The 18,399-nt window shown below is 25.8% G+C and overlaps 3 protein-coding genes across 3 annotated transcripts; 2 read left to right on the top strand and 1 right to left on the bottom strand.

The window, feature by feature from the left end:
• Window positions 1-14,354: 14,354 nt before the first annotated feature.
• EIN_119930 (hypothetical protein) lies at window positions 14,355-15,440 on the top strand (the record flags this gene model as incomplete). The annotated part of the gene is made up of 1 exon (XM_004259022.1): window positions 14,355-15,440. The coding sequence occupies one exon, from the start codon at window positions 14,355-14,357 to the stop codon at window positions 15,438-15,440; it is 1,086 nt and encodes a 361-aa protein (XP_004259070.1).
• A 312-nt stretch (window positions 15,441-15,752) lies between these two features.
• EIN_119920 (cadmium metallothionein precursor, putative) lies at window positions 15,753-16,064 on the top strand (the record flags this gene model as incomplete). Its single annotated transcript, XM_004259021.1, has 1 exon — window positions 15,753-16,064. The coding sequence occupies one exon, from the start codon at window positions 15,753-15,755 to the stop codon at window positions 16,062-16,064; it is 312 nt and encodes a 103-aa protein (XP_004259069.1).
• A 523-nt stretch (window positions 16,065-16,587) lies between these two features.
• On the bottom strand, window positions 16,588-17,112 carry EIN_119910 (hypothetical protein; the record flags this gene model as incomplete). Its single annotated transcript, XM_004259020.1, has 1 exon — window positions 16,588-17,112. The coding sequence occupies one exon, from the start codon at window positions 17,110-17,112 to the stop codon at window positions 16,588-16,590; it is 525 nt and encodes a 174-aa protein (XP_004259068.1).
• Window positions 17,113-18,399: the final 1,287 nt, after the last annotated feature.

Here is an 18,399-nt window from a genome sequence, read left to right as displayed (position 1 = left end):
TTGTAAATAAAAACAAGAATTTTGATATACAAACGAATGTACATCAACAGTACTATAATGTATTACTGCTTTATATCACAAATGTAATGTAATGTAACATTATACAAAGAAGTTACAGAATGTGTTTTTTATCATAACAATCATTAATAATTATAATAAAAAAATGTTATATTTTTAATATTTGTTTTTTACAAATTAAAAAATTGTTTAACTTAAGTTATATAATTTTAATAAAAATATTCATAAAAACAACCAACAAACTATACATATTATTATTATTATTATTATATTATAAACTATTAAAATGACTTAAGTTGTTGAAAAAATAGATGGGTTTTATATCCACCATTATTTTTTTCAAAAAACTTTTATGAAAACTTAAAATTAAAATAAACAAGTTCAAATCTTAAAACTCAGCACAAACAACAAAGATGTGTTTGTGTTGAGTTGTTGCGGATTCCCATTACCATTTGGCAATTTTATTTATTTATACACATAGCGCATATAAATTAACAATTAAATAATGCAAATTACGCGCAACAAATGTTTGTTTGTTTTTTGTGTTATTTATTATGTTTAAGTGGCTGATAAATACAATTTATTAACAATTAGAAATGGGTTTAAAGTGGATATAAATTATTTATTTTTTATTAATATTTTTATGGTTAATAAACCGAATAACAATCTACAGTTTAGATACTATATTAAACTAATCAGTAATTAATATTTTGAAGGATGTATTAGGAAGTGAACCTTATGTTTTATTTTTTAATTTAAACATTTAATAAATTATATTAAAATTTAACCTAAATATGTTCAAGAGCTTATTAATCACTTCATTAGAAATATCAGGATAATAGATATTAATTTTTAATTTCCTAATAATTTATATTTATTATTTAAGGTTAATTTAATTTAATTAACCTTAAAATTACATGTAATTAAATTAATTTCATGTGGTTTTTCTATTATATTTTAATTATAAGAACATTCTTAATAAACCAAAAAACTGAGACTAAACCTTTTTTCATCCAACAGCTTTTCAAAGAAGAAAAAAGAAAATGGGTGCGGGTTTTTTTCCGGGTGTGGGTTTCTCGTTTCACTCTACTTATTTCTGAATTTTCATCTAGAGAGCAGGAGCTTTTATCGTTTCTTCAATATAACACCTTTTTATTTCCCCACTTTTATGTTTTGAAATCACACAAATATCATCAATGATATCGTTGTCAGACGCTTCCATGCTTAAATCTTCACTTAGATGCGTGCTTATGGGTTGTTCGGTAAACACTTGTTTATCACACTCTTGTGAACTGTTCTTAAATAAAAAATGATTAAGTGATCCACGTCTATTTTCTTTGCGGTGAATTTCTTCTTATTCTACTTGTTGATCAATTTGATTCATAAGATCATCTGCAATTCTGATTTCTTGTGTGGGAACAATAAGTAATTTAAATTTAATGCTTTCACCAATTTACTTTCAAAAGAGTCAGGAATGATAATTTTGAAAATTTTAATAATCAAAGAATCTAAAGATGGTTAGGTGGATACATTCGACGAACAAGATAAAAACGATTTTTTGGTTTTTTCCATAGCACTGAGCATCTCATTTTTTTCTCTTACTTTTTCGTAAACCTTTTTAAATATAAAGAGATGCCATTTTTATATCGCTTTCTGAATTTTAAAACTTGTGGTAAAGAAATTTTAATATTGGATATCTAATTCTGTTTACCATTTGTTCCGATGAAGTGTTGTAAATGTTTATAAACAACGGCTCTATGTTCTTGAGAAAGATTTGGAAACATGTTTATATCTCTTTTGTGATTATAGATTGTTTTTCTGTTATACCACTCTCCTTTTATTTTTTTCGTATACAAAGTATTTTTTACGTAATAACCAAGTAAACACCCCCTTTCAAGCATTTTCATAAACTCCGGACACAAAGTCCGACGTATCGGACTTTCGGATTTGTTTTTCTGTTAATTTTTTAAATTTTTATTGAAATAATTAATGAATTATGTCAAGAAAAACGGGTAATGAGCTAAATGTTATGAGCATTTATAATTCTTATATTATTTTTGATGTGTTTTTTCTTCAATTATTTATTTGTTCATCCCACAAAAACGTTCATTACAACATTCATTGTTTTCACAAATTATAAATAAAGTAACTTCTTTGTTTTGATATTTAAAAATAGTTTTTTAGCATCAACAAAAATATTGTTTTTTGATTATAATTGTTGTTTAACAAAACAATAATTATAATACATCTTATTATAATCACAATAATTGATAAAAAATGTTCCATTTACAAATGTCATTATTGTTATATATTTCTGTCAATGAAACAATAATGTAATTTGCTTTGTCTTTTTATATTATTATTAAACAAATTCTATAATAAATTATTAATGAAATGATTAAATATTATAAAAGTCAAATAAACACAAGTAATAATTGTTAATTTTTATTTTATTATAAAAAAGTATTTTTTATTCCAATTAATATGTCGAATCACCTATATTTCATCTATAAAAACAAAATTAATCAATTATTATATATTTACATTTATATAATTAATATTTTACTATTTTCAACATAACGAAAATAAAAATTTTTGTTACTTGTGGTGTTTTAATTAATTTCATGTGTTTCCATATAAAATTTTGATACACTTTTTAGTTTCATTTAATAATAAAATTATAATTAAGTCGTGTTTTTCGTTGTTATCATAAAAATCAACGAATTGAAAAAAAATAATTTTATTTTCATTTTTTTAAATGTTATAGTATTGATTAAATTTGCGATTTTTGTATACAATTTGGGTATGAAATTAATTATTCGTGTTTTATAAACCAAAATATTTCATGATTTTGAAATAAGGAAATTGTAGTGTGAGTAGAAAATTAAAAATCAAAAAATAATACGCAAAAAATCGAAATAAGGGAAAATAATGATAAGTAAAACATGTATTAATTTCGACAAAATATATTAATATCCCGAAAAACAAAAGAAAAAAATACTGTTTTAACGTGTCGGACTTTATGGCCCAAGTTTAGATACTACGAAATGAGGGTTGGTCACTTCGTCCATTTTTGTTTTTGTAAGTTATTTTATTTTGGTTTGGGTGATTAAAAATTCTTATTTGTAAAAATAAACAAATTAAAAATAATAATTATGAAATTTGAAATTGTTTACTTAAAAATTTACATTTATAAATGATAATAAACAATTTAAATAGAAATAAGCTTTAAATCGGGAATGTTATTAAAAAACAGAAATGAATTATTATTTTTATCTTTAAAGATGTTGTTTTAAAATGTATATTTACAATATATTTTAATTTGGTGTATTTTTGTTTTTATCAAGTTTTATTTTAAAATTAATGGTAACTAACTTTTACTTTTGCAAAATAAAAAATTAAAATGTTAATTATTTGATTATTATGATAAATAAAAACTATTAAAATGTTTTAAAAGATTTGTTAATGGCATATAAAATGAGTTTTAAAATAGTAAAATTAGCTATTTTCTAACATGTTTCAATCAATTTAAACAACAAGCTTTTTAACTTATTGTTAATAATTTATTGTGATTTTATACATATTATGTACACTATTGTAAAAATTGCTTGTTATGTTTTTGTATTTATTTTTTAATTAAATCTGTGTTTTTTACATTATTTCTACAAAAAAATTAAATAAAAGGCTAAAATAACAATTTAGAATAATTTATTATACACATTATTGTTTAATATTAGGCTTAGTACTATTTTTACTAATTAAGCAACGTTTTTACTTAAATATTCTTCAATGATTATTATTATTATGTTATATTAATTAAGAATATTTCAAATTATAATTATTAGTTATTTTTTTTAATATTTAATAATGTTTTGCTAAAATGTATTAAGTTTGTTTTTTAATATTTATATTACTAAAACATCTTTTGAATATATACAAATTAACAATATAACATATTTTTATTATTAATATATTTTATATTATTATTAATAAAATAATTTATCAATAAACTTGATATACAGTCAAAAACGTCTATTTGTCGTGAATCCAACAGAAAAAAAATATCTATTTGTCGTAAATGTGCGAATTTTGTAGAAAATTCTTATTAATATTGAATTTTTTAAAATACTTTATTTTTTAATTCAACAAAAGTTACAGGTTCGAGAACAAAATATTTAATTGTCGGACACCAAAATGATTTGCCAGTTGTGCGATAATTAAGCAAAATCGACAATTATAATTAAGACAAATAGACGCCTTTGACTGTATTTTATATTCAATTTTATTCAACTATGTTTTATCTAAAGGTGACCTTCGAGATTGTTAAGACCCAAGTAATCTTAAGATCTTTTGGGTCGAATTAATTATTTTTTGTAAATCGGCATTTTACTTTCCTCTTTACCAAATAACAAAAAAAAATATTTTTAAAATTTCACATTTTTTTCTGAATTTACATATAGTTGAATTGATTATATATATAATCATTATTAACCTTAACAGATCGTGTTATTTATGTTCACATAACAAATTAATCAACACAATTAAACGTTCAAAAAACAAAAAAAAACAAATATACAACAGTGTTAATACAAAGGAAATTCTCAAATCAAATTACACTTAAATAATAGTTGTTTATTACAATGAATTTATTAATTGTAAATAGTAACTTTTGTGAATCAATTATGATATACATTAAAACAAAAATAAACGATTATCATCAAGTTCATTGTGTAACTACGTCGATTTACACAATTTTCAAACAACGACTTTTTGTTGATAATTACATATAAGAGAGTTGTTATATAGGATTTTTCTTTTATAACTATCGTTTTCTTGTTATTCATGTAAAAAGACATAATTAAACATATATATTTTATTAACACCACAATATTTATTATTATATATATTAGAAACATGTATTGATTATCAATTTCAATAATTTAATAACAATAGATGATATATCAGGTTTCACTGTTAATCACAACATTTTCATTTTTATAAAATGTCAAAAATAAAACATGATAAATTTTAGTGTATAAACGTGTAACATCAAACCTGAACTTAAAATAATTACACCAAAATTACTGGAATAACACAGTTTAGAACATTTTTACTTATAACTTGTTGCTCCCTCATATATATACATAAAAAATAAAAATAAATATTTTATCATCAAAGAGTAAAAGCAGACAATAAAAAATTATAAAATTGATTTCAGTTCTTTGTTGTGGTACATTAACTTAGTCGTTTCAACAGAAATGAATACACTTTTCATAATTATTTCAAAAATTAATTCCATACATATTTATTTATTATAACAGTTATTTCTTTAGATCATACATAAAAGTGCATTAAAACATAAATGTTTGTTTTTTGGATTTATAATACGATGCACATATAATCTAAGTAATACACAAACATTTAATAACAATTCAATTGCTTTCAAATTGTATATTAATAATATGGAAAAAAAATATTTATAATTGCTATTGTTAAATATATTTAATCGTATCTAAGAGACAACACCAATGTAATTAAAAATACAAATTGGTTTATTATCATCATTTTTAATTTGTTCACATGTACATTTGATTATTTATCATAAACAAAAATAATGTGGTTGTTAGTTATATTAACGAGTAAATATTAAATTTAATTAAACGTAACATGTACACATAAGGGTGTGAACCACAAGTCGTTAAAATAAACATTAACATTCTTTTTATACAATAATATTTATGTATTTGTTTAGTTTAAAATTATATGTTTACACACTCAAAAAATAAACATGTTTAATAATTTAATTCTTTTTTTACAATGAACATGTAAAGTATTAAAGTGAATCGTTTTATATTAATTATCATAATAAAATCATTAAAAAGTAACTGTATAATCATGTTATTATTTCACTATTCAATAACAGTTGTAATTTCATTTTTATAATTGTGTTATTTATATGTGTAATTTAGACAGAATAAATTAAAAAGATAATATATATTCAATAAAGTTATTTACATGTTATTATCAAGAATGAGTTATTGGAAAATTATCTTTTTTAATGTAAATGGTCACACTTGTTTTAAATATAAAAGATATATTCAATTATCAAAAATGTGTCAAAAATGATTATTATATTTGGTTTATGTTTTTATCAAAAATTACAATTTAACATGATTGTTAATTGTTTATTTATCATTCTATGACTTGTTATCTTGACAACCGAGTGTTTTAATATCAAAAACTACATTTTTAAATATGAAATACACTTGTTTAAATATGAATAAAAAACAATTATTTTTTTTGTTTACCAAATATTTTTTTTGTAATCAGTTTTTTAACATAAAAATAATTAATCAATTCTTTTTTATATTTATAATTATTTGACACGCATTTCAAACCTTTTTGTTACAAGTTCCTAAACATTTTACATGTGTTTATGACTTCAAATTAATAAAATCAACCAAGTATTTTGATATTTTTCAAAATCACCTTAATAATAATATTTTTTGTTATTTAACGATATTAATCATTTGTGTATTTTCTTTCAAAAAAAAATAATAAATATAATAGTATCAAAATTTAATTAATTTATATAATATATTTTAAATAATAATTATAATATGATATTATTAATTTTAGTTACTTATCAATTTTGTAAAAACAATTTAATGTGAAGAAAAAACTTTATCACAAATTCTATTTTTTGGTTATTTATTTTTTGTAATTATTTATTTTTGAACTTTTTTCAATTTTTTATGTTATTAACACTTAAAAAACATCGTTTTTTCTTTGAAAAAATGTTTTTGATTAAAATGTTTTTAAAAAATTACGTTTTAAAATATAATTTCACTAATTCAAAAAGAAAGAAAGTGTGTATTGTAATACACACGAAAAACCCCTATAAACAAACAAATATTTAAGTAACATAATTGTGTTTTGCTATCTTATTATAAGTCTCGTTTCTAAGCAATTCACAATTGGAGTTAAAATATCAAAAAGACGCAGAACGGTCATCAATAAGCATCATGAATAAACAACCCTTCTCAAAAACATACCTGAGAATAGTCGCTTTAATAATCTATGTCAACTCGTCGTTGTTTTCTTCAATTTCTAACACATATACACCTTAGGCCAAGTTCTTTTTTACAAAGTCGCAATTATAAATATGCAAAATTTGTTATGATAACGTGTGATATATCTCTCACAAAGTTTGTGATTTTGTCGCGAACACACACAAAAGTACGACAAGGAGTTAAACACTTTGTGTTTGTTTCATCCTTATTTTTTCTTGAATTATAAAATCGACTGTGTGTAATTTGTGTGATAAATGCGTCGTCCATATTGACTGCGACTTCAGAAATACATCGCAACACCGTGTTTTTCACATCATCATTCTGCCAGTCCACTAAAGGCAAACGTACTTCCAAACAAACAAACCCATTTTTCTCATTGACCATCAATAATATATTTTTAATAAGGTTCTTATTATTGGTTTGATTTTTAGTTTGAAAACTAATAGATACTATTTTAATTATTTAACAAATAAAAAAATTTAACAAAGTACCTGTTATAAATACTCAACAGCACAATTGAATGCTATCCACTATGGGTGGAAAACTGATTTGTAACTCAAGTTTATCTGGTTTCAAAAGTTGATATTTTCAGTAAATAATATCAACATAAACTGCAATGATAAATGTTTTTAATGAAACATATTGAGTTAAAAAAGTAGCCTTAACAAATCTCTTTAATGATTTCGAGAAATAAAACAGAACAACAAATTATTATTTATTAAAGTTGCTTATTTTAATTTTTTTATTTCTCAAAACACGTTAAGTTATTAGATCAATTTGGTGATATAATAATATAGTTTATTTTAGTATATTTTTAATAATAAAAAATAAGTGGTCAATTCCCGAAAAATTAAAAGGAAATTTGAATACACTTTTATCAGGAAGTGTTTTTTAAGTGTTAATCCAAAAAGACAAATTAAAATTTTACATTTTGTGAAAGAATTCCATTTATTTTTAAATTGTTCATGATTATTTTTTGTGTGAATTTATGGTATAAAAAAACTTTTAATGTTATTTTTTTATTTAAACATTATTCACGGACCATGGTACAATTTACAATCGTTTATTTTTAAACTTATCATTCCCATTCCGATTAACATTTATTAAACATATTTCTGTTTTAAATCAACATAACAAATTTCAAATCACTTATTTACACAAAAAAGCGTGGAAATAATAGTCACAATCATTATTTGAGCTACAAAAAACATTATTAATTCAAAGTATTGTTATTTGAAAAAAATACAAACAACTTAAATGTTATTGTTGATGTAATTAAAATTATTGTATTTTATATAGTTGATTTTTTACTTTGAACAGACATAAAAAACATACAGTGATTCATAAACTCGTTCGTGAATGCTCCGAAACTTCGAAATTAATACAATGTAAAACAAAATCAATTAATATTTATTGTTATTATTCATAAGAACAAAAACCCTTAATTTTCCGTTTTCGCTCACTTTTTGTAACAATTTTGATTTATTCGTTTGTGAAAGGAAAATGGATTTATTAACTGGCCAATGATATGAAAGCTTTTTGAAGATCAAGTACAGAAAGCTGAAAAATCACTTGACAAAGAAAAAAGGGATGACAAAATTCTATTTTTAATTATCAGAGTAATTATTATTGGTGTTTGAGAACCATCATTATGTGATTTTGTTTACATGTCTCATATGAAAAATTTCATTATTTTTACCACAAACTTGGTTTTGCTATAAGTAGTAATATGTATAATAATTTTAACTGTAATGCTTGAAATAAAAAACATTAAAAAATATTTTAAAAAATAACATAAAAATTATTATCCAATATAAACTATTGTTTTCAACTCTTTTTTGGTAATCGGCTTCCTTCTTTCCCCACAAATACTGGATTTTAATAACTCCTTAGTAAATGTTTCAATTAAAAAAACAGCTTTAATGTCAAGCCCTTCGACTCTGCCTTCAAACCCATTGTCAACCATTGGAGTTTATATTGTTGTATCGACAAAGCTTGTCAAATTAGTGTCTTCTCAATTCATAGCCAAACATCCTGAGTTTGAAAAGGTGTTCAAAATTCCCAGAAAGAAAGGTGGAGTGAAAGACCACACTGTTATGGAAAGGAACATTATGTGAGCCACAGAAGAAATAAAAACCAAAGCAATAAAAAAGACACAAATATCAGAAAAGATGTTTTGAATGCCAAAAATGTCTTCTTGTGTTTTGCTTACGATCCATTATTTTTCAAATTGGCATCGAGAAGAGAGCAAGTCGGTATGATTGTGTCCACTTTGAGAGGTGAAAATTTTTTAACATTACGAACACTTGCCTTGCTTTTCGGAATACACCCACAGTCAGTGAGTTCGGATCTCAAAGAGCTCAACAAAGACAACAACCACATAAATAGAGAACCAAAAAGACCTTCTTTGTTCGATCAGAAAACAGTTACAATTGCACGGATGTTTATTGATTACTGTTCCCAACAAAAGTTGGCTATGACTCTCTCTTCCTTCGACAAATTGGTTCAGAAAATAAACAACCGCACATTCAACAAAGAAACTGTAAGAAAGTGGGCGCTCTGAGTTTTCAAGTTGAAAACCGTCGAAGGAAAACCAGAGGATATGGAAAGAATCACAATCAATATTTGTGATATTGTCAATAACTATCTGGAAATGTCCCAATTCAATGGCACCGACATCCGACTGGTATTTAACGTCGATGAAATTGGTTTCCAGGATTTCTGCAATAAAAGGTGGTCAAGATCCTAGTTCCCGCCGATGTCGACGAGAAAAACAGCAAAATAGGAGTTGGAAGATCAGGGAAACATTCGACAATAATTTGCATGATTTGCCTTGATGGTTCAGTTGTATGCACTGGAATTGTCGTCGCTAATAAGATTGTTGATACTGAGCTCCTTTCCAAATACACAAACGCTTCATTTTATTTAAGCAGCACCGGCTTCGTCACAAAAGATATTTTTATGGAGTGGATGACCACGACTGTTATTTCTTTTATAGAGTGCAAGAGACTACTGTCAAAACTTCCGGCAACGGCACCATCATTAATAACAATTGATGAATTTAGTGGACACAATTTTGAGGAGTTGAAAAGTTTTCTTTTGATATATCACATTCATCTTCACAAGTACACGTCGCACTACTCTCACTTGGTACAACCTCTTGATTTGTGTTTATTTGGTTCGTGGAAGAAACATGGCCAAATTGTGACTCCTTTCTTTAAAACTGCTGTAAGTGTCTCTGAGCTTCCTCGTATACAGCATCCCACTTCTGTGTTGGATAATGGACAAATTAACAAAAGAACGGCGGCGCAGATGGGTAGAAGTAGCACACTTGACGTAACAGGAGCAATGAAAGAGTTGGTCAGTGCAATTTCTGCGGACAACAATAATTCAAATGACGCCACCAAAGACTCTAACACAAGAGAAGCTTGTGGCCAACGCCTCAAAAATCGTTATCCAAGATTCTCAACTCCTTGGATACCTCCGCATCACATGAAGTTGTAATTGCATCTTTTCGCCGAGCAGGTATGGTTTCAAGATTGACCAACAACAGATTTGTTTTTTATATTGACATCAAATCTGCCAGTCGTCTCGTTGAAGAGTTTAGTGCGTTTTTCCAAGCCAATGTGTTTTCAAATGTGGCAATAACCAGAAGACTCTCTGCTCCACCCAATGAAATTGAGACCGTTTCGATATCTGATTTAGAAAGAGAGAGAAAAAGAGCACCAAAAACTTCAGTTTTGGTCAGTTATATCAACCATTTAGCCCAACAAATCGAGTTTTCCAGAAACTTGGAGCAACCCATTTCCATTTTAAAAACTCAAATTGTTTATATTTGTGAAAAATTCCATGTATTATACCATGGAGATCACCAAGTCTATGGCAGTCCTGTTGACGCGCTTCAACAGAGTCTCGAGCCTTTCGCACTCACAATTGGCGAATTGGAGGAGATCCAGAACTGAACCACTCGAAAAGACGTTTAATAATTGAGTTCAGTTCCATTTTTGTTTTTGGAAAAAACGCTGTTTTTAGTCTTTGTCAAGTAATTTCTAATTATAAAAATAGAATGAGTGGTAATTCCCGAAAAAATAAACCTAAAACAACTAACCAAAAATCATTATTTAGGCATTTTGGCCAATCATCTTTCTGTCAATCAATTTATTCTTTGTCAAGTAATTATTCTGCCTCCTTCTGTATTGTATTTGTAACTTTTAAAAATATTTTTTTAATATTGTTTTGTAACAAACCCGTTGCGAAGTGACGGGTAAAATTTGTAATTGTTTTTGTTTTTTAAAAAGAAAATGAGATTTGTTTTTGTATTTTTCCAAAAAATAGTCATCATTTCTCTTAACGATGATATTTATTTTAATATGTTTATACACAAAGTGTTATATATGACACATATGGGATAAGTTTATAATATTATTGTTCGTCATAAAGGGTAATATGTTAAAATATGTGTTTTAAAAAGTTAAAAAACCAATCTTTGTTAAAATAATTTTTACTTTTTATTTTGAAAAATAGAATAATAAATTGTTGTAATGGACTCTTTGATAACATTTATTGAATAAATAAATTGAAATGAATGATAGGTAAATGCACTACATTTATAATTGTAAGGTTGTTGATTTTTTGAAAATAAAATGAAAAATCAATAGTTTTATTGATAGTAAATTATAATTATGTTTTAGTTTTATTATTTAATAAAGTCAACTTTAATAAACATATTCTTGGATATCAAGAGTGAGTTTTGTTGATAATTAAAAGTTGTTTACAGCATTTTGAATACACCATTTGAATGTTGTGTGTCTGATGCCTGTTATTTATTAAAGAATAAATCGATGTTTGAATAATTATTCTTGATAATATAATAATTTTATAAACTAATAAATGTACATAAATATAAATATTATTAATAATTATAGCATATAATAGTATAATATAACATACTTATTAAGTAAAAACATTTTATAAAAATAATGTTTTTTATTAAAATGCTTTCAAAAAATATTTTAATCGCCATTTATTGTCATAATAATTTCAAATGAATCTCGATAAACAATTAAAATTTAATTATATATTATATAAAATATTAATTGTATTAATCAAAAACGTTGTTACATTTCGATCCAAATTTTAAATAATATTAAATTACATAAAAATGAAAAAAATAAAAAGTCAACAAATTTAAAAAATCGAATTTTGGACTATAAAAGAAAAAAATATGAACTCAAAACAGTCATCCAGCGATATTTATAATATGCAGGAAGAGGTTGTGATAAAAATATAATATAAATTCTGATTTCTAATTAACGATATTTCTAAAATACAACAAGGAAATTTACTATATCAGTTTTTATATTATAATATATAGTATCTAATTAAAAACCATAAATAAACAGTAAATTTCTTATTAATTTTTACCATTTGACATTCTCAAAGAAACGCTGGTTGTCAATCTTTTTCTTTGCTTTTCAAAGCAATTAATATGACCTATTAATCGCCTTATAACTATGACACTTCTGTGATTAACCACATTAAATGGTCTGCCGGTTGTGTTGATATCGCTCGAGAATTCTCAAAAGAAGGAATTACAAACTCCACATTTCTTGTTTTCCTTTTTTGGATGTATAATGTGGTTAAAAAGTAAAAAAAATTAAAAAATAAAACAAAAAAAATATTATTTCGAAAAAAGAAAAATAATCTATTTATTATAATTAAAAAACTAAATATATAGTTAATTTTCTCCATCGTTAATCAAAAATCCGACTTTATAATATGTGTAAGAGCGAGATAATTTAATTTGCAATGATCGTTAACAACTTTTTGTGGAACCTGTGATTAAAATGTTTGAATGAGTGTTATATGATAAAAAAGAGAACGCAATTCTATTCAGTACAGTAAAAATTCTATCGGTGTGTGGAGCCATGAAAATGGTTTTCCCAAGGTGTGTAATTTTTTTTCTTTTCTTTTTTTATTTCTGGCAAAAAAACTAAAAAATCATGAAATTTGTAAAACTATCCACAATCAAGAAAAATGACATAATAATTTTTTGTTTTTTTATGAGAAAAAACGCGACACGTGTAAACATAAAATAATATTGTGATTTTTTTAAATTGTTTAATTGTTTAGAATAAGAACAACGCATTGTGTTTTTGTATAAACACGTGGAATTATGGTGCTGATTGGTTCTTGTCAATTTACAACTCAAGTACTTCTTTGACATCAGCCTCGATTGCTGCATTGTCTTCTGTTGAAAACATTAAAAAAATTTGCTTGTTCACCGTGTTATTACACAGTAGCAAGTTAGTGTCGATTTTTAGCCTCAATAGTTATCATCTTGTCGTCCTTTGCCTTGAACTTCTTTGCGTCTGCAACTATCTTGTCCACCTATTCCTTTGAGAGTCTTCTTTTTTGTTGTCTCGTTTTCAGCCGACACATTTAATATCCCATTTGCATTTTTGTCAAATGTGACTTCAACTGTGAGACTCCACGTGGTGCTAATAAGATACCAAACAACCCAACCTTGTCAAACATGTTGCAATGTGATGTCATAGATGCCTCGCCCTCAAAGACTTAGATGAGCACGCCATGCTTATTGTCTGCATGTGTCGAAAATATCTGTGACTTCATTGCTGAAATTAATAAGCTTTGTGGTATCAATTCTGTCATCACACCAATCACAAGCGTGCTCTTGTGATTGGTGTGGAAGTTTGTGCATTTTTTATTATCATTTAAAGTTAAATTTTTTTTGAAGAGCATTTTCTGCTTTTCTTCTCTTATCTTTTTTGAATCCATTTTTGTTTGATAATTTTTCTCTTTTTTAGTTTTTATTACCAAGTCTTTACTCTTTTAAAATAAAAACAAAATTGCAATTGACATTATTTTTAAGGGTTTTGGTGCCAAATATGTGGAAAATCATTATATTCTATCGGTGTGTATGTCACTTTTGATTGGTCAAAACCACACACCAATAGAATTTTTACTGTAATAATATATTTTATCCACAAATAATTTAAATGATTTGTTTTTATTCTTAGTTCTTTGGTTTTATTGGTTTTTATTAATTTCTAAAATTACAAAACAACAAAAACAAAAATAAAAATTAATGTGTTTTAACTTCCCAAAACTGCAGAGCAGGGTTTTTCTTTTCCAAAATACATGTAAATATTGTTTTTTCCTTTAAAAGTTTCTAATAAATTCCCCAACTAGTTTATAGACCCCCTATAATTGACTCAACTCTTGTTGCAGCGAAGAGTAAAAATGGCATACAACTACAGAGTTTTACTTACCAACACAAACTATTCAATAGTCAATTATTTGTTATGCAAAAATTGGAGTAGTCAATATGAGTACAACATCTTAATGATTAACACAATAACAGACTTGGACTCAAAACCAAATTTTGATTTTAAAACGAATGAAAATGAATGTTACAGGACACATATGAGATGGATTGTTAACAACTTTGGTATAACAGAAAGTAAACGAAATTATGAAATACAATTGAAAAGTTGTGTGAATGCAATTTCTGGTATTATTTCATTTGCTGGATACCAACTTGACAGACCAAAAGTATTCCCATCACTCAACTATTTTGGAGCATCCGTTCCTATATGCAAATACACTGACCATCTCACTACTAGTGAAATTGAGACAAAAATTGATTCGACGATGTTTGTTGAGACGTTCAGAGTGTATTTCGAGAGGATGAAAGAGCAAGAGCGATATTATAAGCAAAACAGTATCATGTCTAATGCAATTTTTGAGTTCTTAAGAGATCGAATAGGACAAAATTTCAAAGAAATTTGTGTTACAAATATTGAAGGATTATCAAATGATTTTATGAAAGAAAGATATGACCAATTTGTTGGGATATATGCAGACTGTGTTACATTAAATAACGATGACGAGTCGTTTGTAGTCAATAAAACGGCAAATGGATTTGAAGTGAAGGCGAAACTTGGTGAAAATGCCGTTGGAAATCGGTTGACGTTTAATTACGTCTTTAATAAAAAGTATGATAAAATGGGACTTTCTTTCGACCACGGAAAATGTGTGAAGAATGAGAACAATGTGTTTGTGTGGACTTATAAAGACTATAAAGCATTTGATCATACCGAAGAACTGAATTATCAATTCGACCAGAAGGACATTAACCTTCCAAAAGACTTAATTGTCATGATATCTTATATCGGAAAAATGGAATTGTACTACGACTTAATCAATAAAAAAGTTGAAGAAGACATTAAGCACGAAAGAATGGTAAATGAACACAATAGAATACAAGAAATGGAGAGATTGGAAAGAGAAAGAATTTTATGGCAACATGGAATTACTTTCTTTTAAGAATTTTTAACTATTTTTTCTTATTTTGTGTGTTATTAAAACTCTAAAATGGTATAATAATCATTCAATTATAGTATTTAATTAAACAATTTTAATATAGATAATCAAACTATTATTTTATTAATAATAAAGTAATAAATTATATTATTATTATAATTATAATTATTTATAATTATTAATGACAAACGACCAATCAGAACGAAACTAAATTGACTATCCAAGTGGATGGACCACAAAAGTCCAAGTGATTGGCCATTTTGATTTTGAAAGCCAGTGATGGGTATATAAGGCACACTGAATTGCAACACGACAATGAGTTGTGGGTGTGAGAAGAAGTGCAAATGTGAAGGCAGTGAAGCGATCACGTGTGGGTGCTGCTGCCAAGATGGGAAGTGCTGCTGTGACTTCAAATGCAAATGTGGTGCTGAAGGGAAGTGTGAGTGCTGCTGTTGCTGCAAAGAGGGAAAGTGCCAATGCAAGACATTTGCAACTGGGATGACCATCACCTGTGAGTGCTGCTGTGAGGGATGCAAATGCACATGTGAGTGCAAGTGTGGAGAGAAGAAGGTGTGCCAATGCCAGAAAGAAGCATCAAGTGGGTGCTGTTGTGGAAAGACATGCTAAGTCACTTTTTTTCATGTTTATTTGTTTGAAGTGTTGTTTGTATAATTGTGAAATGAAAATACAAATTTTAATAAAATGTGAAACCAAAGTAATGTATTGTGTATTTACATCTTTGTTTGCATGTATTGTTTTAAGTATCGAAAATATGAACTTTTCTTGATAAAAAAGTGAAATGTTAAATTAATATGAATTGAAATATAAACTAAACTACTATAATCTTGATTATAAAAAGTTTTAATTATAACAGTAATTACATTTCAGACATTGACAAATCAATGATTAACGCAAATTTCGACATCGAAACCAGTTTTTATATATTTTATAAATGTTACAAACATTGAAATAATTAAAAAAAAACAAAATTGATATTAATGTTGAAAATATATGTTAAATATAAAGTATCAACTCCCAGAATGAATTGTGAAAGTGTCTTTTTTAACTGTTATATTTGATTAGTTTGTAAACGTTAAATTGTTTGAATTAAATAAATCAAAAATAGATAGTTAGTTTTCTCTTAAAGTTGTTAAATAGTCAAACAAACAACAAAAATAATACAAACACAAAATACATAGTAATTTATAATTTTTATGGATAAAAGTGTCATCACCACACTATTATTCAAAGTGATCTCTTTTGAATCTTTCTTTTCGACTTCGCAGTAATTCCAAATTGTTTGTCCAAATCTTTTTATCATCTCTTTGTCCATAACAGACCCATCAGGAAGTATAATGAATACATTCCCACCAATCCCCTCCCGATTCTCTGTGTCATACATCACAACAAATCCATCTTCAAAAAGAATGTCTTCCAAAAGATGAATGCACTCCCGCTTCTTTCGACTTCTCACTTTTCGCAGAGCCCATTTTCCACTTGAATTCTTCTTGTTGTAACTGGACATCCGTTCTTGTGCTCGTTTGGCAAGAAAACTCTGGACATTGAACACAAAAGAATACTCGTCGTTGTCAAAAAACACCTTTTGAATCTCGATGAATTTGTTGGAGTATTTACTCGGCTTCTTGAGGTGTCCAACAACAACACGTCTATTCATTGATATGAAAGCAAGCAGAGAGCACTGAAGATATGATAGTTGTGTTCGCTCATTGATACATTTGATATTTTCACTAACATGTGATAATGTTTCCATTGTTTCTGGAGATGGATGATACACATTTATATATTTATTGATGAAGATAATAATACACAATAAACTACCCAATTGATATTCACCAAAAAAAATATTTGACAATATTAAAATAAATCTGTAATAACCATTTAATTAAACAACTATTGGTTTTAATAAATGATTTTGATTTTTATATTTTATTTTTGTGTTGCTGGATAACACAGGAATTTTTAAAATTGAATGTATGTACTGTCTGCATAAAAACAGTCCAAACTCCAGAAAACACACCAAATATATAATTAAGTTTAGAATCAATTTTAATTGTTATGTGTTTCACAGTACAATTTGTCGACTTTGGAGGGTTTATGTTCCAAATTGTGTTATTTTTATAGTTTTTATTTTTGTTTTGAAAATTCGTTTCAAATAGAAAAACAAAATACATTTTTATGTTATTTTTTAATTTTTTATAACTATTTAAAATATAAATTATTTTAGTTACTTTATTGGTTAAATTCATACAAATACTCTGAATAACAGAACAGTTTGTTAACAAAAATAAGACATTTTTATATTTATTTGAAACTAAATAAATTAAGTGTTTTGTCTGTTTGTTGGTGTGTTGTGCAATTAAATGTATATAATTCATGAGATCAATTGCATTGTTTATTATTTTGGTTAAATACAATTAACAATGTATTAAAGAGTGTTAACGTGATAGACCACTTTTATGTGGATGGATTTGGAAATCTTACATGTTTTTGTTGTAATTGCGATTAAATTTACCTAAGAGTTTAGAAAAAATGGGTTTTTTGGACCGAATTCATAAAAAACCGATTTTTTTGAAAGTTAAAACAAAAAAACAAATTTTATTTTTAGTAAAAGTCATTTTTTACTTTTACCATTTAAACGAATTTGCCGCAAAAAAAACATTTTTGTTAATATTTTTAACACTAAAGTTTTTAATTAATTAACTTTAGTTTATTTAATTAATTGTATAAACTATATTTAATCAATAAAATTATTGAAATTGAATAATTTATAAAATAACATATAATTTGTCATAAAATACTATGGCATAGTTTACTGTGGATAGGTTAAAAAGATGTGGATGGTAAATATAGATAGACAATCTTTATTATTACATGTTAAATGTAATGAGTAACATACCTTGTATTTTTTGATGGTTTTTGTTGGTATTTGTCGTATGTTTCT

This window comes from Entamoeba invadens, assembly GCF_000330505.1.
Source record: "Entamoeba invadens IP1 unplaced genomic scaffold scaff_1105074725163, whole genome shotgun sequence".
Classification (NCBI taxonomy): Eukaryota; Evosea; order Mastigamoebida; family Endamoebidae; genus Entamoeba; species Entamoeba invadens.
The sequence above is the reverse complement of the archived record's forward strand: the minus strand, read 5'-3'. Positions and strand labels throughout refer to the sequence as shown.